The sequence below is a fragment of the Pezoporus wallicus genome, unplaced genomic scaffold, assembly GCF_028554395.1.
Source record: "Pezoporus wallicus isolate ANWC-B61680 ecotype Strahan unplaced genomic scaffold, APGP_CSIRO_Pwel_v1 contig_13381, whole genome shotgun sequence".
Lineage (NCBI taxonomy): Eukaryota > Metazoa > Chordata > Aves > Psittaciformes > Psittacidae > Pezoporus > Pezoporus wallicus.
In genome coordinates, this window is record NW_026637893.1 from 168,622 (window position 1) to 194,336 (window position 25,715).

General features: G+C 53.2%; 2 protein-coding genes across 4 annotated transcripts in view; one reads left to right on the top strand and one right to left on the bottom strand.

Annotated features, from left to right (window-relative positions):
• The window catches only part of TMCO4 (transmembrane and coiled-coil domains 4), a 30,974-nt gene extending 17,560 nt beyond the window's left edge, over nucleotides 1-13,414 (top strand). For all 3 annotated transcript variants that reach the window (XM_057408085.1, XM_057408084.1, XM_057408083.1), the window contains 4 exons: nucleotides 61-145; nucleotides 4,434-4,551; nucleotides 7,230-7,347; nucleotides 13,071-13,414. In XM_057408085.1, the coding sequence (XP_057264068.1) occupies nucleotides 61-145; nucleotides 4,434-4,551; nucleotides 7,230-7,347; nucleotides 13,071-13,364 (615 nt within the window). In that variant the 3' untranslated portion in view covers nucleotides 13,365-13,414. The remainder of the gene's footprint in view (nucleotides 1-60; nucleotides 146-4,433; nucleotides 4,552-7,229; nucleotides 7,348-13,070) is intronic.
• A 2,782-nt stretch (nucleotides 13,415-16,196) lies between these two features.
• Nucleotides 16,197-19,650, bottom strand: HTR6 (5-hydroxytryptamine receptor 6). The gene is made up of 3 exons (XM_057408090.1): nucleotides 18,586-19,650; nucleotides 17,081-17,239; nucleotides 16,197-16,568 (listed from the first exon to the last, which is right to left on the bottom strand). Exons 1-3 carry the CDS (start codon nucleotides 19,312-19,314, stop codon nucleotides 16,197-16,199), a joined length of 1,260 nt encoding a protein of 419 aa, XP_057264073.1. The 5' UTR covers nucleotides 19,315-19,650.
• Between the last annotated feature and the right edge of the window lie 6,065 nt (nucleotides 19,651-25,715).

The window sequence follows — 25,715 nt, forward strand, 5'->3', positions numbered from 1 at the left end:
CAGTGTCTCTTTCTGGGTATAGAATAGTATTTGATGGCATTTCTTCCCTTTTTTTCGTAGGGCAAGCGACCTGTCACACTGATTGGCTTCAGTCTGGGTGCAAGAGTCATTTACTTCTGCCTGCAGGAAATGGCTCAAGAAAAAGGTAAAACTCACCTTCTAACCTTTTTCACCTTCATTTTCCTCACTGCCAGTAGAGAAGGTTTTCTTCCAAGAGAATCACAGAATCAAATCATGGTTTGGGTTGGAAGGGACCTTAAAGCTCCTCCAGCTCCAACCCCTGCCACGGGCAGGGACACCTTCCACTAGAGCAGCTTGCTCCAAGCCCCTGTGTCCAACCTGGCCTTGAACACTGCCAGGGATGGGGCAGCCACAGCTTCTCTGGGCACCCTGGGCCAGCGCCTCAGCACCCTCCCAGGGAAGAACTTCTGCCTTCTATCTACAGAAGAGAAAGAGTTCTGGAACAGAGCTTGAGTCTTCTAGTATAAGACAAAAGCCTTAAACAAAAAGGTTTTGAAATGCATTTGGAGCCCAATTCTCCTGTCACTTCCGCACATTCAGTGGATTAAATCCACTGTGCTCACTCGAGGTGCTCAGTGTGTCAGTTTGGTCTCCAGTCTGTAAACAACAACTTGACATTTAGTGACATTCAGCTGCTGGATCTGTCTGTGAGCTGCCCACACGATGCTGTGATCTTGGCAGAGGATGGCTTGCCTTTATTGGAAGCTCTCTGTAGCTATTGTAGCTGATTCCCTGAGTCCTCCCTTCCATTTAAGTCACTAAAATGCCACTGTCATCTGCTATTTTCATGGTAATTTTTCCCCAAAGTCAAGTATAAAACCATCTGTCAATTTATTACCCATTGTGGTTCTGTTTATTAATAGATTCTATTTTTGATTTAGAAAGAGAATAAAATGATGATCAGTTGATGCAAATTGCATCTTGGAGTTGAGTCAGTAGTGAGTGTGTGCCTGCAGCCTTCCCCCTCTGTGGCAGTTTACTTCATTAACCATCCAGCCTCACAAAGAGCCCCTAATAAATAAAGAGCTTTTTAAAGGAAAATGTTCAATAAAGGCCAAGAAGGTGGGAATAGAGTCAAGTGAGGACAGAGCAGGTCAGCAGTTTCTCTCTTGACAGCTGTGTACCAGAACTTCACTTCTGGTTTCAGATCCGAGCCTTCAAAAACAGGAATTGTGGCCTCAAAATAAATCTAATCAAATCCAGAACGATCCTAATGGAGTTCTCCCAAAGCCAGAACCCAGATCCTAATCTGGCCCTAAATCTACTCTTCTTGTGTCCAAAGAATGCCAAGGGCTGGGATATTTCCAGGTTTTTATTTAATGGTGTGCAGCCTCGTGCTGGAATAAGGGGACTGTAGCTAAGGAATACAGGAAAGGAAATCATTAGGGGTCTTTAAGGTTGGCTGCCATTCTAAGGAAATCTTGCATTGTAATTATGTATCAGAGCAGCTCCCCACTGCACAGTGATCTTTCAGTTCCTTAATTGAATTATGAAAGCTGAGCTGTTGGTGAGATGAAAAGCAGCATGTTCAGTGCACATTGCCAAGGCACATTCCAGCGCAAGCCGCAGAAGGAATGGAGCTGGGACCTGCGACATCTGAGACTCGTTTGGGTTTGGGCTTGGACGTCTCACACAAAAGGAATACAAGGCCTAGACATGCAGCCTTTTGTATCCAGATGGCAGTGGCATTTCTGAGGACAAACAGCTAAGCACGGATTCTCCAGTGAAACACCATGGCAGAAACTCAGATGCTGTTCACAGAAAACACTGTTCTGCAAAGCAATGAAGTAACCTTTGGGATAGCTGATCACAAATGACTCTGGAAGCCAGAGCTCAGAAGGTTTTCAGAAAATGGTATTAGAGCAGAAGATGCAGCAATGACCCGTTAGAGACAAGTTACTGCATAGGGTGGTTATTGGTCATACTTCTTCATCACAATTCCCATGCATTTAGTGAATAAGTAGAGTGAACTATTGATAATTGCTGTTACCACCAGAACCTGAACCTTGAAACCAAACTAGGTGACGAATCACAGTGTACTGATTTATCTAATGCTGAAGAAGTTCTTCCCTGTGAGGGTGGTGAGGAGCTGCCACAGGGTGCCCAGAGAAGGTGCCCAAGGACTCTGAATTTCATTTAGCTCTATGGTATCACTCTTGGTCTCTCTTTACCAACATGATTTATGAATAGATATTGATATATTGGTTGGGATTTTAGGAAGGTAGCAGAGCTGCCCAAGATTTCTCATTCAATCATGATTTCTACTGGAATCCCCCAGCTGTGACTGTCTGATAAGAGGAAGATTTATTATGCATCAAAGTTAACATTCCTTTTCAGCAAATCTGCCCCGTCCCTGGCAGTGTTCAAAGCCAGGTTGGACTGGGCTTGGAGCAAGCTGGTCTAGTGGAAGGTGTCCCTGCCAGTGGCAGGGGGTTGGAACTGGATGAGCTTTAAGGTCCCTTCCAACACAAAGCAGGCTGGGATTCTATGATCTTAACAGGTTTTATTTTTTGCCCCCTCTTCTTCATTTTCCTGCCTGTGCAGCTTTTATTGTTCTTCATCATGGAACAGTTTTGCAAACTGGGAAACAAGAGTGTCAGCACTGTAGAGGTCAGTGATCTGTTCTCAGGTTTCTGTCAACAATTCAAAGTGTGTATTTTTCAAGCATTTTAGTTCTAAGCAAGAAATAAGCTGTACAAAGCACTGGAGAAACAAAAGCTTCCAATGCCTTGCCCAAATGTCCAGGATGCTGATGAATTAGCTGTGTGTTTATTCAGTTGGTTCACACTATGGCCAGGGAATTTAGTACCTTGGTTGGAACAAGCTCGCCATTTGAGAGGCTTTGGGTTTCTTTTCTTTTTGGCTAAGCTCTGAGCGTCTTTTTCATTGCCCATGATTGCTGGGAACAGGACTTTATTGCTCTCAGATTACACTACCAAAATGGAATAGCTCTTTGCTGTTCTCCATTGGTGCAAACTTTGCGTTGCAATAAGAAATAATACCACAGCAGCTCTTTTGGATTGTTGGCAGGTGCTGGGATTTACACTGCAGAGAAAGACCCAGGCACTGCATGCAGCTCCAAGTCCTTTCCTGCTATCAGGGGAAGGAAACCAATTGATTTACGTGTAAAAAACCAAGTCAGGCAGCACCTCCCCATCCAAACTTGAGGTGCTATGCGCTCATTCCCACTTTCACATCCCCACAAACTTCAGCATACAGCTTACAGCATGCAAAGGCCAGCCTGGGAATGGTTTGGCTCACAGCTTGTGAATGCTGGGCTCCCAGGGCCGGCGAGTATGGATTTGGCATGCTATGCCCATGAGCCTCCAAGGACTCTGAATTTCATTTAGCTCTATGCTATCACTCTTGAGCTCTTTACCAAGATGATTTATGAATAGATATTAATATATTTACTGGAATTTTAGGAAAGTAGCAGAGCTGCCCAAATTTTCTCATTCAGTCATGATTTCTGGTGGATTGCCCAGCTGTGGCTGTCTGATAAGAGGAAGATTGATTATGCATCCAAGTCAACATTCCTTTTCAGCAAATCATGCCCTGGGCACCCAGGTTAAAGTGCCCTTTATGAAAATCAAACAAATTTGGTAGATTATCAAAGTGGGTCTGGAGAGTCCCCCACTGCAACCTGCATCCAGCTCTGGGGCAGCAGCACAAGAGGAATGTGGAGCTGTTGGAGCAAGGCCAGAGGAGGTCACGGAGATGCTGCAAGTGCTGGAGCAGCTCTGCTCTGGAGCCAGGCTGAGAGAGCTGGGCTGGGGCAGCCTGGAGAAGAGAAGGCTCCTGAAGGGGAGACCTGAGAGCAGCTCCAGTGCCTGAAGGGGCTGCAGGAAAGCTGGAGAGGGGCTTGGGACAAGGGATGTAGGGACAGGCCAAGGGGAATGGCTTTAACCTGCCAGAGGGGAGACTGAGATGAGCTCTTAGGCAGAAGCTCTTCCCTGTGAGGGTGCTGAGGCGCTGGCACAGGGTGCCCAGAGAAGCTGTGGCTGCCCCATCCCTGGCAGTGTTCAAGGCCAGGTTGGACACAGGGGCTTGGAGCAAGCTGCTCCAGTGGAAGGTGTCCCTGCCCGTGGCAGGGGTTGGAGCTGGATGGGCTTTAAGGTCCCTTCCAATACAAACCATTCCAGGCCATTTCTCCCTCTTCCCATCAGTCTTCCCCCTTTCACTATGTCAGGATTTCCAGTTTTCACATTTACTGACTCCAGCTTGAACTGCAGACACAATTTATGCAGAATGATGTTCAAGATCCTCCTTTCTGCTGCTCCTGTCTTTAAATCACAGAAGTGATGATTTTTCCATAGTACACATCAGAACCTACCCCCTCCTTTACGGATGTGTTAAAATACATTTCCTGATCTGTCTGCTCAATCTGAGCTGTTCTACTTTCATCTTTACAGACTTCCAAGGCATCATTGAAGATGTGGTCTTACTGGGAGCTCCAGTGGAAGGAGATCCCAAGTACTGGAAGCCTATTGCAAAAGTGGTGTCGGGCAGGATCATAAATGGTTACTGCAGGTCTGTACGTGCTTCATTGTCCTGGTATCACTTTGAAATTATTTCATTAATTTATCTCTTTTAGACATTTGTAAGTGGGTAATTGTTCAGCTGGTGAGTATACTGATTCAGTAGCACCAGAGATGGCAAGTGTCAGAGCCTCTTCCTGCTGAGGGTCTCTCCCTCAGATCCTTTTGGATGCCAGTCTTCAGGAGACACTGAAGGCTGGTCTGTGTCCAGCTCTCTGCTCTCTGTGATGCAAAGGAAGCCTGAGGTGCTCAGTGTGTGTGTCCTGTTTGTACAGTGGCTGTGTTATATCAGCTTAAAGCTGGGTCAGTGTATTTGTGTGCATCATTTGACATATTCTAAGGCCCCTTTCAATCTCAGGGCCCTTAGTTCACTGACAGGTAAAGAATGAGAATTAAAATCTAAGAAAGCTCTGAGATACAATTCACCAGGGACTGCTGGTGGGGAGCAAGAGAAGGAGCTCAAGCAAATTGATGACTTTTTATATCTAGAGTCAGTTTCTGGTCAGGATAGTCCATATGACCAAGATATTTTACTTACAAAAGAGGTACAGTTGGAATAGTTGTACTAAATTTACTAAGGATGGGGAAGAATAGAAACATTACCTTGAAACCAAATAGCAGCCTTTAACACTGCTTTGCAGAGTGTGCTGGGTGAGGAGAGGGAGATTCAGAGGCATGAAACAGCTGAAGCAATCTTATAAAAGCTAATCAAGAATTCAAGTGATGGTATCAAATCTAATGACTCTGTACTGGGAGATAATTGTGACCAGAACACTGCTTACCACCACAATTGGAAAAGGAGACATTAAAATGAAGGAATGAAGCAGGGAAGACTAAAAGTATGGAGAAACTAAAGTGAGAAATAACCAGACAAGAAGGTTAGTAAATAACATGTAACTGCAAGTCAAGGCAGCCTATAAAGCCATGAGCCTGGGTCAAGGAGGGCTGAAAATGCTGCTGGTACTTTCTGTACACACATACATGTGTATTTCTATGTGTATGTAGGTGTAAGATGAGGTTGTAGATTGTTGCTTTTGTCCTTTCTGGATCACAGGAGGTTTTACAGCCCCTGGAGGTGCAAATCACTGACAGGAGTTCTGCGTGTGACAGAAGAAAAAGGCAATTCCTGCCTCCTTGGCAGTGCTTCTGGGGTCCTCCAAGCAGCCAGAAATGCTGGATGCAGTTGTAGCATGGAACTGAATTTGCCCTGGCAAATATTCTTCCTGCCTGTCTTATACAAACCCCAATTTCACTCCAGAAAGCTTGGTGTATTCATTTCCTACAGTACGAAATCCCCCCAAAAGATCTTGTTATAGTTCCAAAGTCTGCGTGTGCTGTTGGAATAAAACAGTGTGTGTGTGTTTGTGCCTCTGTATGTGCAGTAGTTTGGTTTGTCTCTGCTCATGAATCGAATGTTGAATGCAAAACGATGTAGAAATTGTAGCTTGTTGCTCCCAGACAGGATGAAGCAGGTGAGGAGCCTGTCACCACTCTGCTGGTTCTACACTTTGCCCTCAGTGTTGGATTTGAGGGTTACTAAGTTAGCAAGAGGGCAACTGGAGGACGTAGCTGAGAGATAGGGAGAACTTATGTGAGTCTATTAGATATGAGAGAAGGATTATACAAAGATTTAGTGGTATGACTTCACCTGATGCCTCTGGTCGCTCACTCATACCAATTGTGGCTTTGTTCTGTCACTTTAGGAGTAACTGTGTTTAGATCAGATGGGTTACATTGAATAGAATTCCTGCACGATCAGGTGTGGGCCCGATTTCACAGACTCATACAGTTGTTTGGGTTAATTTGTTGAACTCCAGGCCAGTGTGACTTGTCTCCTTTAGCTCTGAAGCCTGAGAGGACACAGAGAGTGAAACCCAACTGTCAGAGCTGGCCCATCCCATTTCACAGCAGGGTTACAAATTCCTAGTGGGAAACCTTAACCAAATGAGTCAGACTCACTCAGCCTTTGAAAGAACCCATGCTTGAGTAGCAAGGATGCATTGCAAAGATTTTGCAGAGCTCTCTGTAGATTTACAACTTCTAACATAGACCATCTTGGAGTGGACAGGAGCAGCTAGAAACGGACACCTGTGCAGGTGTGTTTCACCTCCTGCCATCACAGAGTACAAACATCACAGCTTAAATCTGCTCCACAGTGTTTAGGTGCACAGATTTTACACTGTTGCTCAGCCCAGGAGGTTATTGCCAAAGGACTCATCATGCTACAGTCCACCCTGACACTGCTGCAGTGACTTATGGCTATGCTGTACAGTGGGAACAGACTCTTCCTTATTCTGTCATTGAAACCATGTGTTTGTACTGTACCTCTAAATCAGGAGCACCCCGAGGAGCTTCACAGTTGATCTTTATGTCAGCAACATTGGTGGTGTAGGCCTCATCACGCTGGCAGCTCTCTACAGGCTGGAGAATGTTCTACCTGTTAGTACATTAAAAAGGTTAAATATGTGAATGTGTTGCAATCTCTAAGCAAATACAGAAAGGAATAGAAGGGTCAGATTTTTCAACCTGCTGCACATAATAGAGGCTACACCCATGACTCAGGATTCAATTCAGACTTACACAACCATGGCCTAGGAACCTGCTGTGATCTCTACAAATTACTTTGCTTTGGAAACAGGATTTATTAGTGCTCTTCTGCTCTGCTCCTAGGGGGGACTGGCTTCTGGGGTTTGTGTACAGAACCTCTTCTGCCCAGATCAATGTTGCAGGCCTCCAGCCAGTCGACCTAGAGGACAGGAGGATGGTAAACATGGACCTTTCATCTGTAGTAAGTAATACTACTGATTTTCTCAGTGTTTCCTTTGCTTGCAGCACTGCAACTTCACAGTCATTGATGAGAGGAGAATGGGATCCTGAAGAGAGCACCTCTGTGTGCTTCCCTTCCCTGCTGATCTCACAATTCACTATAGATTTTGTTGCCCAGCCAGCACTCAGTATTGAGCAAAATAAGGAGAATCTGCCTCTCTTTTTGGGTATTTTGAGGACTTTTTTGTTGTGAAATCCTCATCCTGGAGACAGAAAATGCCATTGTCTCCAAGAAAGATCCTGGTGTCTTGCAAGCCCTGTAGGGGGCACATAGGTAGGATTAGCAGCTGGGAAGCCTGGAGCTCAAACACACTGCAGTCTGCAGCCTTGTCTTGGTGGAGCCTTCAACATCATTCAGGTCCATACAGGGACAAGTCCACAGACCTTGTACCTTGGTCCTCTGGGCTGCACTGGTGCTGTGGTGCAGGAGCCAGTCTCTAATTGCAGCAGCTCTATGATGAGTTGTTGGAGGTCTCCAGGAAACAGAAAGATACTCACCCATGTGCCTGGTAGACATCAACTTCCTCAAAGCTATCTGGTGTCATTAATGAAAAGCCACTGGATTACATGTCTAGCAATATTCAACTCAATTACCTTAAGCAAACTAATGATCTCATTGCCTTGTCTTCACTGATGAGTGAGCTCTTTCACAGGAATTCATGCAGAACTTCCTTGTTTATCCATATACACAGTGATCTTGGACACACAGTTCTTGTTTTGCCACATCTTCATGTTTTAGTTCATTTTTCACTCTGCAAAGTGGATTGGAAGATGCTGCAGTTTGAATGTCCCCACTGTCAATGCTGCTCTGGAGCCAAAAGCACTCAAGTGCTTTCAGATTTGTTGGCACACCAGCCTGCTGAGCCTATAAGTACACAACTGTTACCTGCTCATTTCATTCGTTATACCTGAGCCATGGCCAGCCCTTGCCAGAAAATACAGGGCTTAATGCTCTACAGATCAAATAGAGACCCTGCAGAACAAACTAGAGGCTTCCCAGAAGGAAATGCTGTAGTAAAGGCTTTTAAACATGGCCCAGCACTGTTGCTTTTCCTGTATCTTTGCATCTCACTGGGTTTTCTAGGTTTGCATTTCCACATGTGCCCAGAGGCAAGTTCTTCCCCATGCCCAGAGTTGCCATTAGTCACTTGTGAGCAGTGACATCTGTTGCTGGCATGAAAAGAAGAATGGCCAAAGGTGTCAAGCGGTGTTGGCATTGGGTGACTCCTGTCAGCTCAGCCCATGTTCCTCTCCTCTTTTTGACTTCTCTTCAGAAATCCTCTTTCTGTTGACTTTCTGCTTCCTGGACTTTGAATTCCCCAGAGCCCTGCAGACTCCCTCCTGCCTGGCTGGCAGCAGCCCCAGTGCCCCCAGAGCTGCAGTATTTACAGTTCTAAATGAATAAGCTTGCAGAGCTGCTATCTGCTCGTCTTCCGTTGCTGTGCATCTGTACCCAGACAGCCCAGTACTGCTCTCCTTTCAGAGGGAGCTGACACTTCCACTTGCTTCATCTGACTGCAAAGCACTGGGGTTGGAAGCAACTCCCGCAGGAGGAGAAGCCGATCTTGATGAGGTATCATTGTCTTGATCCATTTTCCAGACCATGGAGCTTTATGAAAAGAATTACAGAACACTCTGATGAATATTTGACAAGTGAAAGGAGCAGGAATGGGAAGGAAACACTCAGGGGCAATCTGTTTTAAAGCAAAGATGGATTTTGCTGCAAGTACAGTGCAGAGAGAGTTTCTGCAATGGGGACTGGCTCCATCCCTGCAGATGCCTTTGCAGGATCCCATCCCCAGGAGTGTCCTGCCAGGAATAAGAAAGGCTGAGCTGTGCCACCATAACAAAGCATAGGTGATGCAAAGGTGCTCAGTGTGAAAGTATTATACAGGCAGCCTCCCTACTGATTTAGGCATCTCCCAGCCCATCCATGATGAAAACTGGGCTGGGTCCAAAGAGCTTGGTTCTTTTTGCCTCAGAATCCTCAAATAAGTGGAGGACTAAGAGCTCTCAGTATAAACAGGACTAAGAGATTCCAGTATGAACAGGGATTCACCTCTGAGGCATTTACTGCATGTCTCTCGTGATTAGTATGGGTTTTAGCTAGCTGTCATTAAAAAAACAGAGAAAAAACTGTCCTCCCACTCAGCAAATGCAGTTATAAAACCTTCCTAATGGTTACAATGAGGCTGATTTATCCGCTAGATTTATTTGACAGCACCTGTTACAGAGACCGAGGAAGCAATTGAGCTGTGGTGGGTTAGACTGATTGCTGCTTGTTCAGATGGGCTATTGGAGATGACATCCTGCATTAACATCTGTGCGTTGCAGAGCTGCTCCAGTCAGAGCACAGACAGTGTGTGCTCAGGCGGGTTCACAAGTCAAGAACAGGGCTTTCTCTGGGCAGTTTAACTGCTGCAGAAACCAGGAGTGGACTTGAAAGCAAAGGAGTAGGAGGAATGTGTGGTGGGAAGTCCAGCAGAGAGCATGGATAGGCCATGATGCCTTCCAGTGTCTGAAGGGGGCTACAAGGATGCTGGAGAGGGGCTCTTCATTAGGGACTGCAGCGATAGGACAGGGGGTGATGGGTTCAGACTGAAACAGGGGAAGTTCAGGTTGGAGATAAGGCAGAAGCTCTTCCCTGTGAGGGTGCTGAGGCGCTGGCACAGGGTGCCCAGAGAAGCTGTGGCTGCCCCATCCCTGGCAGTGTTCAAGGCCAGGTTGGACACAGGGGCTTGGGTGACATGATGAAGTCTTTCCTTTCCCATGCTGCTAATGGCAGATAAATTCTCCTTTTCTTATTCTTCACCAGCGCATGTGCAGCCTGCCTTGGCTTTGCAAATGGAGAGATCTGTGTGGTGTCTGGAGATGATCCTGTTATCATCCCTCCTCAAACACACTGATCTCTGTCCCCTGGCCCTCTCCACCCAGAACTGCTCCATCACTATAGAGAGCAGCATCACAGCTCAGCTCACCTCCAGGGAGGGGGCTGCAGCTCCCATAAACTGAACTGTGTCTTTATGGCACTTACTGCACCCAACAGAAAGCCTTCAGTTGGAATTTTAATAGCCCATTATTCTCAATGACATTTCTGGTCCTTTGGGGTGGATTTGAACTATGGAAACCTTTCCAAAGTACCAGACTGATTGCTCCTTCCAGCTGACTGATGGATCCACCTGAGCAGTGCTGTCACCTGTAGTAGCCCTTTGGAGATCAGGCAGTGCAGTGCTGTTGTCCCACATCAGAATTAGTGATACAGGCAGCTTGTGCTTTCCAGTGCGTCAAAGCAGCCATAAAATAAGATACCACAGGGGAGAAGTCACTGATGCACACTGATAAACCTACCCCACTGCTTGCATTTCCTTATAACGAGCATAAATGTATTTGCTTTGGTTACAAGAACACTGTTCTATTCCATTTGTTCCAGAATTCCTCCTGCCCTTTGTTCTGACAGATATTGAAGCAACTTTTTATTTCCCTTTAATGCTTTTATTGTTCCTTGTAACGTTTTCAATGTTCCCATCCCATCTCCTGTGCAGCCAAGCCAGTGGAAGAATTCAGCACAGGAAAACAGGCTTTTAAGAGATGGAATCACTACATTTTCCCACCAGGATGGCTGCACAGCTTGAAAGCAGCAAGAAAATGTGTTTGCTGTTCTTTTGCTGATGGCTCGGTACTTAAGGTCACAGTATTGGATTTGGCACATATATTCTATAGCAGAGAAAGAGTCCTACCTCCTCTTAATTCTTCTCAGGGCTTGCCTTGGTCTGGCTTTGTGGAATTCTCTCCTGGGCCATCCTGGAGACAGAATTGAGTTTCCTTTCAAGACGTTTAGAGCAGGCATCTGAGACAGGCTTTCAGAAGGCCTAAGCTTCTCTTTTAGCAGCACAGGGAAGGTTCAGCCCTTCAGAACCACTCATACCCAGTGATCATGGCACTCGAGGAATTCCTGCTGCTGGGTGATGCGGAGTTACAAAAGTCTTCTCCTTAGGGGGGCAGAGGAGATTTGTTCTCCCTAGTTAGAGAACATGACAGGCTGAGAAATTCCTCAGTGCTGATCAGGACAGGTTGGTGACTGCAGAGGTTTCAGAACACACAAACAAGAGCCTTCCCAACCCCTCCCAAAAAGCCCATTTCCTCCTTGTTTCTCCAACACTGCTCGTTTCTCTCTTTAGCACCAAGCCCCCCTGGTGAGCAGTAAAACGTTCAGCCTTGTTCAGAGAACAATGCACACCACAGCCAGTCCATTAGCCCTTCAGTGGTTATTTTAATTAACTAATCTGTTGGAAACAGGCAGAGCCCATTGAGCCATCTGGGCTGGTTAAAGCCACATATTGCATTAGTAATGTGCTGATTAAAAACTTCATTTTGCTCCAAGTCCCGAATGCATCCAAATGTTACCACTCAGAAACTGCTTCCTGCAAACAGCTCCGAGGCTTGAATTCCACCCATGCAGGAAAGGAGGCTTCTTTTAGGCTTGGGTCAAGGTGCGCTGCTAAGCCTGGCTGCTGGCTTAGCAGGGAAGGACCCAGCCAGACTAGCAAGGAGGGAGGAGGCTGGGTTTCTTTGCAGCCCCTTCCTGGGAAGCAGGAAACCTGGGAATGTGGTGTCAGGCATTCCCTGCTGTGGAAATTCCTTAATTCCTAGCAACACTTGGGAAAAGAAGAGGTGGTGTTGCCTGAGAGAGTTTCCTGCCTGGGTCAGGAATGGTTTAATTTGCTAGAAACTGAATTTACCAGAGATGCTTAAATATCTTAGAATGCAAATCATACCTTGCACAGGAGACCTGAAGCAGAGAAGGCAGCTTCTGCCTCAGCCTGTTGGCCTTTAGCATCTAACAATAATCACAGAATCCCAGACTGGTTTGGGCTGAAGGGAGCTTAAAGCTCACCCAGCTCCAGCCCCTGCCACAGGCAGGGACCCCTTCCACTAGAGCAGCTTGCTCCAAGCCCCTGTGTCCAACCTGGCCTTGAACACTGCCAGGGATGGGGCAGCCACAGCTTCTCTGGGCACCCTGTGCCAGCGCCTCAGCACCCTCACAGTGGAGTACAATCACCTGCAGAGGAGGTTCTCTCTCCTTCCTGCCTCCTGTCTGGAATGGAGCATTCCAGCCTCCATCTCAGAAGGGTTTATCTTATCTCAGCAATCACTCACAGTAAAACTGTGTGTGTTTGTGTATTGCTGACTTTAATTTGGCTCAGGCTAGCCTCAGGCTCCCAGTTTCCTATAGTGTGGGCCAGGTCACTGTTTCCAGCCAAGAACCTTTCACACACTTGGTAGCTGTTCTGAGATTGAATTACTATATTACAATTAAGATAATCTTTGCTTTTAGGGACCTAAGGCACGATGAGGGCACATGACTGAGCAGAGAGTGGGGAGCTGAACTAAAACAGCTTGTCTGGTATCTCTGCCCATGGCAGATTATGCTTTGTGGTACCCAGAATCTGGGGGTTTGTAACTCAGCAACATCCGAGCACTTAAACAACCCTTAGAGGAAAACTAATCCATGCAGGGAGCAGCAAGCTCAGGTTATCAATGGCACCTGCATTTGTCAGACCTCTTTTTTCCAGCCTTTCAGAGCTAACCCCAAGTCTGATGATGTTGGTGGCTCCTGAGCTGAAGGACTCGCCTGAGCCAGGCTCCCCACAGCCTCCCCACTAACAGGACTCTTGTTTTCTGCAGGTCAACGGCCACCTGGACTACATGAAGCAAATGGACACGATCCTCAAAGCTGTGGGCATAAAAACCAAGGAAAAGAAGGGCAGTGGCAGCTTCTCCTCCCCTCCAGCCAGGCAGTCCCAGCAGGCAGCGGGCAGTAGGACTCAGGAAGAGGAAGGCACTGTGCAGGAGGAGGAGGATGAGGATGAGGATGGGGCTGCAAGTGATGCTCTCCCAGCCAGTGCTCACTGCCCAGATTCCCCCAGCCCTGTCCTGGGAGGAACCAAGGAACAGGCAGCAGGGGAAGGAGCACATTAGAGCTCTGTGCTGGGCAGAGATGCTCAACCAGCACTGAAACTGCTTCCAAAGCACTGGCATTCCCAAAGGAATATCGGTAGCACTGGCAGAGCTGCAGCTGCAGGTTTCAGACCCTCCTGAGAGCCTGGAGCATGGCACCAGTGTGTCACTGGATCAGAGCTTATGGAGCAGCTGCCCACAGCATCTCCCATGGAGAAGGGGCTGATTCCTGCCTGAATCAGCCCTGCTCCTCAGGAAGCGCTTCCCTCCTTGCACAAAGTGGGTTTGTCCTGGGAGGAAGCAGTTCTCCCCATCAGGGGCTGTGTTTCTGCTGTGGAACTTTTGGGAAAGAGGTGTCTCTGGGTACTTTGAAGCAGATTGAGGAGAGGGGCTCTAGGAAATGAAATCCACTTTTGGTGGTCGATTTGGCTTTGGCTTTCATGTGAGCTGGTGCACTGCAGGCTCTGGTGTCCAGGCACCTACATCCCAGTGCCCACACTTCAGCTCTGCTGAGTGAGGAGGTGAGGGGCTGGGGCTGCCTGGCTCCTCTCCCTGCCTGCTGTAGGTTTGGTGTGCCGGCTTGGGCACTTCCCCATCAACACGACTGGGAGCTGAGTGCAGTGAGTGCTCGAGGTGGAGACACACTTGGAGACCCCAGGTGAACACAGCAGAGCAAACAGAGTGGGCTGGTTGTGCTTTAGTGCTCTGTAAAACCTCCTCCCAGGCTTTGCAAGCCAGCAACCCACAGAGACTTTGCTTTTGTGTCTCACACACTTCTCCAGCCTTGAAAGTCCCTCCAGGCATATTTTTCATTGGCTTAATACTTGGCATAGGATGAATCTGTTTGATTTCTGCCTCCTTCCGTAAGAGCTAATTGGTATCCGCTCTCCGCTCCCCCAGTCTCACACCGGAGGGAGGGACCCCACTTTACATCTGCCACCACACAGAGCCTTCCAAACCCATGTGGGACTGATCCACATCTTCCATCAGAGGTTCTTTTCTGACCTGTTTTGCTGCTGAGCCCGAGCAAATGCATCTACCAGGAACAGGGCAGGAGGAGAAACCTTCTCGTGTAGAAACACCTCCAGATCAGAAGGTCTTGACTCATGAGAGGGGAAGGAGCACAGCTGCAGCTTCCCGTTTCACACACCAAGTCCTTCTCCTCCCTCCCTGTCCCAGCAGCTACTTTAATACCCACCTTCCCTTCCCTTCCCGAGCTTTGGGCACACCTTACCTGCAGGTGACTTCTCCTGAAGTCCAAAGTGTGGCTGGTTTGGGGTCTGACGTTGTTGGGGGCTTTTCCTCTCTCCACATCCTGCTGTCAGGGGGCTCGGTGCTGCTCAGTGCTGATTCCAGAGCAGGGCCTTGGAAACATCCCAAGGACTGGGAGCCCCCAGCCTGTTTTGCAGGGCAGTGGTGTTGCCTGCAGGAAAGGGCGGTGATTCCTCCGTGGCATCAGAAGCTTTGTCCACAAGCAAGCACCTCATTGCAAAGAACTGGCTCAGTGAGTCCTGGTACTGCTTTTGACCATTTGGCTTGAAGAAGTGGCCTCTCTCCATCCATCTCCCACATCCTGTGCCTGCTGATCCGGTCACCTCACACACTGCACCCGGTGTCTGCCAGCTCCTTTTGCACTGGAGCTACAGCCAGAGTGTAAAGCAGTTTAAGGGCAGATGCACTCACTTCATGCTCGATGCCAAACCCCATCTGTCCTCAGGTAGGTACCAAAAGTGCACGACCCCTTGTGCTGTTTGGACCCGGGCTCAGTCCTGCCACAGGCACTGCCTGCCCTGGGGTGGGGGGCATTTATAGCAAGGAAACGTGGATTTCTTCATACCAACCCCTTGTTCAGTTCTGGAACACGCGTGGGTGATGTGGAAAGAAAACCAATGCAATTTGCTTGGTGTGTGGTGGCTTCTTCCAGCATCCGGTCCCGCAGGGATGGTTTGTGTGGATAACAGTGAGTTCTGGGAGTGCTTGGAAAAAGGCAGCAGTCTGATTCCAAAGGGGCAGCCCCCGGCCCATCGCTACGTCAGGAAGGCACTTGAGGAGGGATTTGCTAAAAGCACTCATTGGGTTATTACACGTTTGAAGTGCCCACTTGCTGCCTTAGTCACTTTTCTCTCTGCTGGTGGCTGCGGAGGGGCTGGAATTGTTGTTTAAAAGACAATGTTTGGTTACATTTTCACTGCAAAGGGAATAAAAAGTCTATTTTTTTAACCACATCATCTAAAAATTGACGGATTGTCAAAGTATGATGGGCACATGCCAAAAATAGGACGCTGTAGGATGCAATCCAAAGGGAAGCTTATCTCCTGTCAGGATACCCACAGAGCCACACACGAGGCAAACACCCACACCTTGCTGAGGAGCCAGGAAGTGGTGCTGAGCATCCTGCATCACGTTTAACCCCCGTTGTGCAGTTTGTGATTAAACACGATGGTTTCACTGTGCTGCTGCTCACTGCAGCACCGATACAGCCCCAGTCAGGCAAGGGGATTAACCTCCAACCAGATGGGATGTTCTGTTCCCAAACCTCTTGCCCGTGGGTCATGGGACGCTGTTTCCCCCATTGCTCTCAGTGCATTTGGTGACCCACCGAGCTGTGGGAGTGGGAGATGAAAGCCAGGCCTTGGTTTAACTCCGGGGAGATGTTGGCTGTGGAAGATGTGGTGCCCAAGGTTCCAAGTGACCAGAAAAGGCCCCAAGGAGCATCTCTTGGAGAGGGACAAGCGCTTGGTGACGGCGAGCAGAGGCAGGATGGGAGGAGAGGAGAACAAGGCAGGTCCGTTGGGCGGTGAAACGGGGCTCGGCACGGATCCTTCCCAGCACTCGGAGCTCCGGGACCCCCTCTCAGGCCAGGGGGGTGCTGAGCTGCCGGGGCTGCAGCTCCGTGTCGGGGGGCTCCGCGCCGAGGCTGCCCATGGGGGCCGGGAGCAGGCTGTGCTCGTTGCCCAGCACCCCCGAGTCGGTGTCAGCCTGCAGCGTGAGCACGTTCCTGAGGGACGTGGCGGCGCGGGCCCCGCTGTTGGAGTTCCTCATGGAGAGGGAGATGGCGCTGGGCCGCGGCTCCCCGGGGCGCCGGCAGCACGGCAGGTACTTGCCCATGGCCCTCTTGAAGTCCCTCATGAAGAGCGGGTAGATGATGGGGTTCATGGTGCTGTTGCAGTACCCGAGCCAGGTGAGGACGTCGAAGAAGCCGGCTGGAACGCAGCCACACACTGCCTGGGGGCACACAGCGAGGGTCAGCGGCGGGGCCCGTCTCAGCCCCCATCCCAGCCGTGGCAGCACCTCCCTTTCACAGAAACCCGTCAGAACCTTTCCAAAGGGCTTTGCCTTGATGCTGCTCCACAGGGAGATCCTGGGATCATCCAGGTTGGAAAAGCCCTTTAAGCTCATCCAGTCCAACCCTTACCCCTGCACTGCCAAGGCCACCCCTAACCCATGGCACTGAGGCCTCGTCTCCATGGGGTGTGAACACTTGCAGGGATGGTGACTGCAGCCCTGCCCTGGGCAGCCTGTTCCAATGCCTGAGCACCCTCTGGGGCAGGAATTGTTCCTCAGCTCCATCTAAACCTGCCCTGGTGCAGCTTGAGGCCGTTTCCTCTTGCCCCATCCCTTGCCCCTTTGGTCCTGGAGCCTTTCCAGCCGTTCCTGCAGGTGCCCAAGCCTGAACCCATCTGGTTTCGAAGTGAAAACCGACTGAAACCCCCATGTCAAACCCACCCGAGCCTTACCTGCGTCACGTTGGTGACGAAGAAGGGCAGCCAGGCCACGAAGAACATGCCCAGGAGGATGCCCAGCGTCAGGCTGGCCTTCAGCGCCTTCTTGCTGTGCTTGCTGGTGAACCTCCTGCTCTCGCTGCCGGCCGCGGGCTGGCTCGGGGCGCGGGGAGCCTGGGGAGGGAGAAGGGACAATGAGCGATTCCCACCAGCTGGAACACCGGCCCCAGCCTGCAGGGAAGTGCAGAGCCTGCAGTTCTTTCCCTTTGGGCAGTGGGCAGGAGGGGGCACGCACTGCACCGCGCGTCGGGGAGAGGAGGCAAGAGAAGCCCTCAACATTGGGAGCGCTGTAACTGGAAAACAGAGGCTTTCTCGTCAGGCTGCTCCTTTAGAGACAAACGCGGCTCATCAGGGCTTTGGGGAGGATAAAACATGCCCTGGAGGTGCAGCCTGAGCTGCTGCTTAGAGCAGAAACTCTGTGGTTAAAGGCAGGACATCAGAGATGTCAGCCTGCAGAGCCCACAGCTCAGGGCTCTGTCCCTGCAACCCAAACCGAAGCCATTAGCTCAGCCCTCTGCCAGAAATAACCAGGGGCCCGTTGGCACCCAGCTTGGGGCCCAGAAAAGAGAAGGAAAACGTGGTTAAAAAGGGGAAACTCCAGGATTCCCTGGAGGAGCCTCCTGGGACACGGGGGTGGTGCTGGTTTCACACAGAGCAAAGCACCCGAGCACCTCGAGGTGTTTGCAGCACCCAAACCCCTGACTTGCGGGCGGAAAAGGCACATTGATGCTGTTGTCGCTGGTCTTCCCTCCTCATTTCCCTTTGGAAAGGCTGGCGCATCCCATCAGGTGCAGGAGCTGGGCAAATCCCAGAGCCTCGGCTGCTTTTGTCTAAGAGAGAGCAACGAACTAAATCAAGGTATTTAAAGGCAATTACGTTTGTCATTCCCTGCAGGACCCGAGGTCAGTAAAGCCCATTATAGGGAATTAAAGCTGTTACATTTAGCGGCAATTACCTTCTCCTGGAGAAACACAAACAAGCCCCGGTGATAAAAGCCACACACCCGAGGCTGAGCAGCGATGCAAGGAGGGATCGCGCAGCTCCCGTTAGGCACCAGGGAGCAGGAACAGGCGCTGCCGCTTCCAAAGGCTCCCTTGGAACCTGGCATTTGCCGTGGTTTAAACCCCTTCTCCCCCATCCGCCTCACACCCACCGCGGCCAGGACTGAGGAGGGGGAAGTCAGGGAGGATTAAAACCCCCTGGAAGGACCCAGCCAGAAGGGAGCCGAAGCTCCATTCGGTTTCGCCTGGGTTTCAATACGTTCCTTGCGCTGTTCCTGTGCTCCCGAGCAGCTCAAAAGCTGGGACAAGACACGGGGGGGGGCATCAGAGGACACCGAGGTGGATGTTGCCCCAAATCCCCCCCGCAGCCTGGCTTTGCTGGCTCCAGAAGCCACAAACGCCCCCCTGCACCCGGCGCACGGGTGCCAGCAAGGAGCAGCGTCCCCGTGGGCACCTTACCTGTGCCGTGGCCTCCTCGGCGGTGGCGGTGGCCACGTTGGAGGCGAGGGAGGCCACCTGCACGGCCTGCTTGCGGGCCGCCAGGAGGATGCGGCAGTAGGTGAAGGAGATGGCGGTGGAGGGGAGGAAGAAGGTCAGGCAGGAGGCCACCAGGGCGTAGGGCAGGCTGACCAGCAGCCGGCACTGGTCCTCGTCCCCGCGGGAGGTGACGTTTGGGGACCGGACCTCGAAGTCCAGCTCGTGCCACCCCATCTTGATGGGCAGGAAGGAGGCCAGCGCGGCCAAGGTCCAGGTAGCCAGGATGAGCCAGAGGGCCCTGCAGGAGGTCATGCGCAGCTTGTACTTGAGCGGGGAGATGATGAGCAGGTACCGGTCCAGGCTGATGATGCAGAGGTTGAGGATGGAGGCGCTGCAGCACATGACATCGAAGGAGTACCAGAGCGAGCAGAAGTCACTGCGCAGCACCCAGCGCCCGTAGAGCTGGTTCAGCATGGCCGGGGGCATCACCACCAGCCCCACCATCAGGTCGGACATGAAGAGCGACACCAGGAAGTAGTTGGAGGTGTTGCGGAGGGAGCGCTGGGTGACGATGAGGAGGATGAGGAGGAAGTTCCCCGCCGCGGTCAGCAGGATGATGAAGCAGAGGAAAGCAGCCACCCAGCTGCTCCCCACCAGCAGCGAGCGCTCCCCCAGCACGCTGGAGTTGGGGGCTCCCAAGTCACCCTCCATGAGGAGTTGCAGGGAGCTTCGCCAGCACGCCCGGTGCTAGGTGATCATGGCAGGGGGCAGCACCAGGGCGAGAAGAGGCATCCCCGTGCATCCATCCTCCCTTCTCCTCTCCTGCTCCTCTCCCACTGCTCTGTCTCTTCACCGGCGATCAGGGCAGAGTGATGTTCCCAGGAGCCCATCAGCAGGAGCAAGGTTCTCCTCCCCATTACTCACAGCCAGGTGTTTCCTCATCCCTGCAAATCCCCCTGCTCCGGGATGCCCTTGGACACTGCTTCCGGACGCTGGGGATGCTCTGGGCGCCAGGAAGGCTTGAGATGCTCTGGATGGCAAGGATGCTTGAGGTGCCAGGGATGCTCTGGATGGCAGGATGCTTGAGGTGCCAGGGATGCTCTGGATGGCAGGATGCTTGAGGTGCCAGGGATGCTCTGGATGGCAGGATGCTTGAGGTGCCAGGGATGCTCTGGATGGCAGGATGCTTGAGGTGCCAGGGATGCTCTGGATGGCAGGATGCTTGAGGTGCCAGGGATGCTCTGGATGGCAGGATGCTTGAGGTGCCAGGGATGCTCTGGATAGCGGGATGCTCTGAAGCTCTGGATGTGCTGGAACATAAGAATGCTCCAAATGCTCTGGACCTCAGGATACATCACATACTGGGATGCTCTGGACCGGGGATGCTGGGGATGCTTTGGACCCGAGGCCCTTCACCCGCCCCCCGGCTGGGCTTGGCTCCCTGCAGAGCTCTGTCCCCTGGGGCAGTGGGGCCGCACCGAGCTCCCCCCGCTGCTGCTGCTGCTGCAGGCAGAGCCAGGGAGGAGAGGCAGAGCCGGAGCTGCTCCCAGCCACGCGCGCCGGGAGGAGGAGGATGCAGGCTCCGAGTGGGCAGGTGCCTGTCCCCGGCAGAGGTGCGTGCAGGGTGCGTGTCTGTGGTGTCCGTGTCCGTGCGTCCATGTGCAGGCACCAGCCAGACCTTCACCTGCGGCTCTGCGCTGCACAGCAAGGGACGCAGAAACGCGGATTTGGAGGAGGTGGGGCCAGGGAGGGCGAGGAGGGGATGAGATGCAATGAGATGCTGATGACAACAGGGATCTGCTCTGAACTCCACAAAGTGGCACGCAGAGAGTTCCTTTCTCTGCCTTAAAGAGACAGCCCGCACCGTGCTCTGCCTCCCCACGCCAGCACTGGGGACCCCACATTGTCCGGGCAGGTGAGCAGTGACCCCTGGACCAGCAGGTCCATGGGCAAGCCCTGCCCACGCCAGGCTCCATCCTCTGTGCTGGGTGATTTGAAGCAAAGCCACATGAAAAGCATCCAGGGCTGCACCGAGAGCCCGCTCCGAGCAGCCAGAGGCAGAGGGAGGATTTGCTGGCTGCTTTTCCACCCATCTGCAGCCAGGGATGGAGGGCGTGAGCAGAAGCCAAGAGCAGAGGCTGCACCGCACAGGGGAGCATCAGCCCTCCCCTCTCTGCTCCATGGTTACCTGGGCTGCCCTCGGTGCAGCACCCCTGGGTGGACCCACGGCAACTGCCCTTCGGCAAGTGGGAGCCAGGGTGTGCTGCTGGCTTCTTCAGCCCTTCTAGTTAAGCACTTCTGAGTCTTTCAGTGCTTGCCACCACCTCCACACATCGCAGCCAACCCCTCGTGGTGCTCGGCAGGGTCTGCTTTGGGGTTTTAACCACCCAGCTGCCAAAAGCCTTCTTTTCCTTCCAGTCCCTTGCTGCAGTTTCTGCTGGGGATGAGCAGAGCCAAGGGCACCCACCCCAGCACAGACCAGAGCCGTGCATGTGCCTGCCGTGGGGCACGGGCACTGCCCCTTCCTCCCTGCACCACCGCAGATGTTGGTGCAGATGTGGGGTGAGAGCCAGCTGCGCCCGGCCCCATCCTGCTGCACCAAACCCCACTTTTCTCTTCACCAAACCCCACTTTTCTCACCAGCTTTGTGCTTTCCCCCGTGGCCCAACGGGCACTTGAGGCCTGGAACCATCTCAGAGCAAGGGACAGGGGGACGCAAAGCAGGGCTCAGCTCTGTGCACGGATGCAGCCCATGGGCACCCCGGGACCCCGGCACCGCTTCCCTGAGCAACATCAGCCAGCAGCGGCAGGACGAGGCGAGCCAGGGCAGGCTCCGGAGCTGGCGGCTGGGTCTGCGCTCCCTCTGCTCCCCAGAGCTCCCTGGCTGCTCCCAGCCGAAGCCCCGCGGCCGCCTCGGCACCACCGTGTCCTGGCAGGGGCCCAGGGCAGCGCAGGCACGCGAGGCTCTGATCGCAGCGGGAGGGATCCGGGAGCAGCGTTCGCACCAGGAAACCCTCCCTTCCCCAGCACATCTGCGCTGGGAACAAGCGAAGCCCCCTGCGGCAGCCTCCCGGCGAGGGCGCATCAAGGAGCAGCAGATTCATCCCAGCTGGCTCCGTGCGAGGGGAGGAAGCGGGGCCACAGGAGCAAAGCCGCGCTCCCCGCGCAGCCCCGCTGCACCCCAGCCTCGGGAGCAGCTCAGCCCCAGAGCTTCGGCTTCTGCGTTGGATCAGGAGCGCGTCCGATGCGGCTGCTGGGGAAGTGAATCTGAACTGATGGGAGCAAAATGAGGACCGGCTTTAACCTGCCCGAGGGGAGGCTGAGATGGGCTCTGAGGCAGAAGCTCTTCCCTGTGAGGGTGCTGAGGCGCTGGCACAGGGTGCCCAGAGAAGCTGTGGCTGCCCCATCCCTGGCAGTGCTCAAGGCCAGGTTGGACACAGGGGCTTGGAGCAAGCTGCTCTAGTGGAAGGGGTCCCTGCCCGTGGCAGGGGTTGGAGCTGGCTGGGCTTCAAGGTCCCTTCAGCCCAAACCATTTCAGGATTCCCTGATTCCGTGAAAACGTGTTTAAGAAACCTGCCCTAAACGAGCTCCGAATCCCACCATTGCCCCTGCACAGGCTCCTGTGCCCCCCAGAGCCCCTGTGTGCGCTGTCCCTGCACACATCCCAGAGCACATCTGCAGGGCATCGCGGCTCCACCAGCTCTGCTCTCCCCTACCACCAGCAGGGAAGCAAATCCAGGTCCTCGACAGCCACACAGCGGAGGAAAGGGCTGCTGAGGAGAACGGGAAGGGCCGAGGGAGGTCGGTGAGGACACGGGGGCGGTCCAGGCCAGCCCCACCGGTGCAGTTTGTCCTCGGGGTCTGGTTCCATCCTTTCCGTGGGATGGCTCCTTAGGGCTGGTTTGGGGCAGAGCCTTTAGCACCTTCCCTCCACAGAGCAGCCTCCGTAGCCTGCACTGAGGCTCGGGGGGTGTTGAAGGAGGGGGGGACCTCCTGCTCCCAACCCCTTGTGCTGCAGCTCCTGGGACCACAGGGGCAGTTCCCCGGCCAAACTCAGGCCCTGTTTCCACTGACAGCAATGAAAGAGCCCCGTGGCAGAGGCTGGTGAGAGCGCAGGTGTCTGGAAAGCTCCCTGCTCCCTGCCTTGGGAAGACACCGCACAGCCAAAGACATAACCTCAACACACCGGACCCCTCCGGCCCCACCAGGGGCTGCAATTGCTGCCTCAATGCAAACACCATTTGGAGCTGCTCTCCAAACACGTGCAGAGCCCCCAGAGCCTGGGATTCATTCACTAAGAGCTGGTGGCTTGCACGGACCAGCCTCACATCCCACCGGAGCACCGGGACCTTCTCCAGGTTCAACAAGGGAGCATCACCTGGTTGTCTCTGGCACAGCCAGGCTGGGGGCACCAGTGGGAGCAGAGGTTTGCGAGGGCACACTCTGCCCTGCCCAGGGAATGCCGATCCCTTGGGAAATTCCTTTTCCAGCCTTGGAAAAGAGCCCTCTGGTTTCCAGCCGAGGTGCTCGGGTCCCCTCCTCACCCAGGAAGGGATGTCCATGTTCACATCCGTGCCCACATCCATGTCCCCATCCATGTCCACATCCATGTCCACATCCATGCCCACATCCATGTCCCCATCCATGTCCACATCCATGTCCACATCCGTGCCCACATCCATGTCCACATCCATGTCCACATCCATGTCCACATCCATGTCCACATCCATGTCCACATCCATGTCCACATCCATGTCCACATCCGTGCCCACATCCATGTCCACATCCGTGTCCGCATCCGTGTCCGCATCCATGTCCACATCCATGTCCCCATCCGTGTCCACATCCATGTCCCCATCCATGTCCACATCCATGTCTACATCCGTGTCCCCATCCGTGCCCACATCCGTGTCCGCATCCGTGTCCGCATCCATGTCCACATCCATGTCCCCATCCGTGTCCACATCCATGTCCACATCCATGTCCCCATCCGTGTCCACATCCGTGTCCCCATCCGTGCCCACATCCGTGTCCACATCCATGTCCACATCCGTGTCCACATCCATGTCCCCATCCATGTCCACATCCATGTCTACATCCGTGTCCCCATCCGTGCCCACATCCGTGTCCACATCCATGTCCACATCCGTGTCCACATCCATGTCCACATTCGTGTCCCCATCCGTGCCCACATCCATGCCCACATCCGTGTCCACATCCATGTCCCCATCCGTGTCCACATCCATGTCCCCATCCATGTCCACATCCATGTCTACATCCGTGTCCCCATCCGTGCCCACATCCGTGTCCACATCCATGTCCACATTCGTGTCCCCATCCATGCCCACATCCATGCCCACATCCGTGTCCACATCCATGTCCCCATCCGTGTCCCCATCCGTGCCCACATCCGTGTCCACATCCGTGTCCACATCCATGTCCACATCCGTGTCCACATCCGTGTCCACATCCATGTCCCCATCCGTGTCCCCATCCGTGCCCACATCCATGTCCACATCCATGTCCACATCCATGTCCACATCCGCGTCCACATCCATGTCCACATCCATGTCCACATCCATGTCCACATCCATGTCCACATCCGTGTCCACATCCATGTCCACATCCGTGTCCACATCCGCGTCCACATCTGCGTCCACATCCACGTCCACATCCGTGCCCACATCCGTGTCCACATCCATGTCCACATCCGTGTCCACATCCGTGTCCACATCCATTCCCATGTCCACCTTCCTCCACTCCCGCAGCACTCCCAGGGCCAGGGAACATCTGGATGCCACGCAAGGCGCTGGATCAAGAGTGTCACCTAGTGGCAACAGAGCTGGGAAAGGCTCCATGATCCCCCAGGGACCCCACGCACTTCCCGCACAAGCGGGACCCGACAGCCCTCAAACCTCCCGGCTGCAGCAACCTGGAGCGCAGCAGCGCCTGGTGTGCCCACGTGCAGCCCAGATGCCGGGAATTCGGGGTGGGTTTTCCCTTTAAGAGCTCTTCCTCCTGAATGGAACGCAGCAAGCTAAGGGGAACCACTGCTTCCCGTGCCCTGTACCCTCCTGCGCTGCTGTCCTGCTGTAAGCAGCTTCACCCCACCAGCACCGAGCCTACGGCCACAAACCAGACAGGCACCAGCGCGCTGAGGGGTGGGAGTCAGACCCCATTTATTTCAGAAGCACAAACCCAACCAAAACCCTTGTAAAACGGAGGGGGAGGCACCGAGCACAAGCTCTGGAAGCTCTTGTCAAGGCAGCGCCAAAGAATCAGCTCCATACGACAGAGAGAAAGGGGGAGCAGGAGGGGCCCCCAGCCCGGCACGAGCAGCCCCTGCAAGGCTCCATCTGCAGCCTGGCACTCGTCCCCCTCTCCCTCCACCACCCTTAAAGTGCAGCAGGGGGTGGGGGCAGAGGGGCTCGCTCCCCTCCCCGCCTGCTCCTGGCCTTCCCCTGTGAGCCACAGCAGTGCCCATGGCACGATCCAGCTCCCTCGTGGTGGCCCCAGGGACCAGGAGGGTGAAGGCCCCCAACAACCTCCCACAGCCCCAGCGGCTCTTCCTGGGGCAAAGCACTCCCCAGGAGCTGCTGACACAAGAGGGCTGGGGCTGAGCGAAGATCCAGCGAGGAACAGAGCATCCAGCTCAGCTCCTGAGGCAGGCAGGGACGGAAGGAGGCAGAAGGGATGCTGCTGGTCGCACACAGGAGAGCTGCGCGTCTCCTGGGGGCCTGCGATGCGTCCCTTCCTCCTGCACCCCAGGGATGAGCCATTTACAAGAGGAAAACCCAGAAGGGCTCAGCAAGGGCTCCACACGGGTCCGGAGCCTGCAGACAGCCCCTGGGGAGCCCAGCTCAGCTCCTGCTCGCAGCCAAACCCCCCTCATCCGCGTCCCTGCTCCTCTCAATATATTAGTACTATTATGTGCAAGTAGGTTTGCATCCGGCACCACCGAGCCCTCCTCTCAGCCTGCAGCTCCTGCCCCTCAGCCCTGCTTGTGCCTCAGAGCCTTCCTCCTTCCCTGGGGGGCCGTGGAGAGCAAAGCGTGAGGGCAGCTACAGGACAGGAAAGACTCCAGCAACCCCCCCTCCCTCCCCAACCCCTGT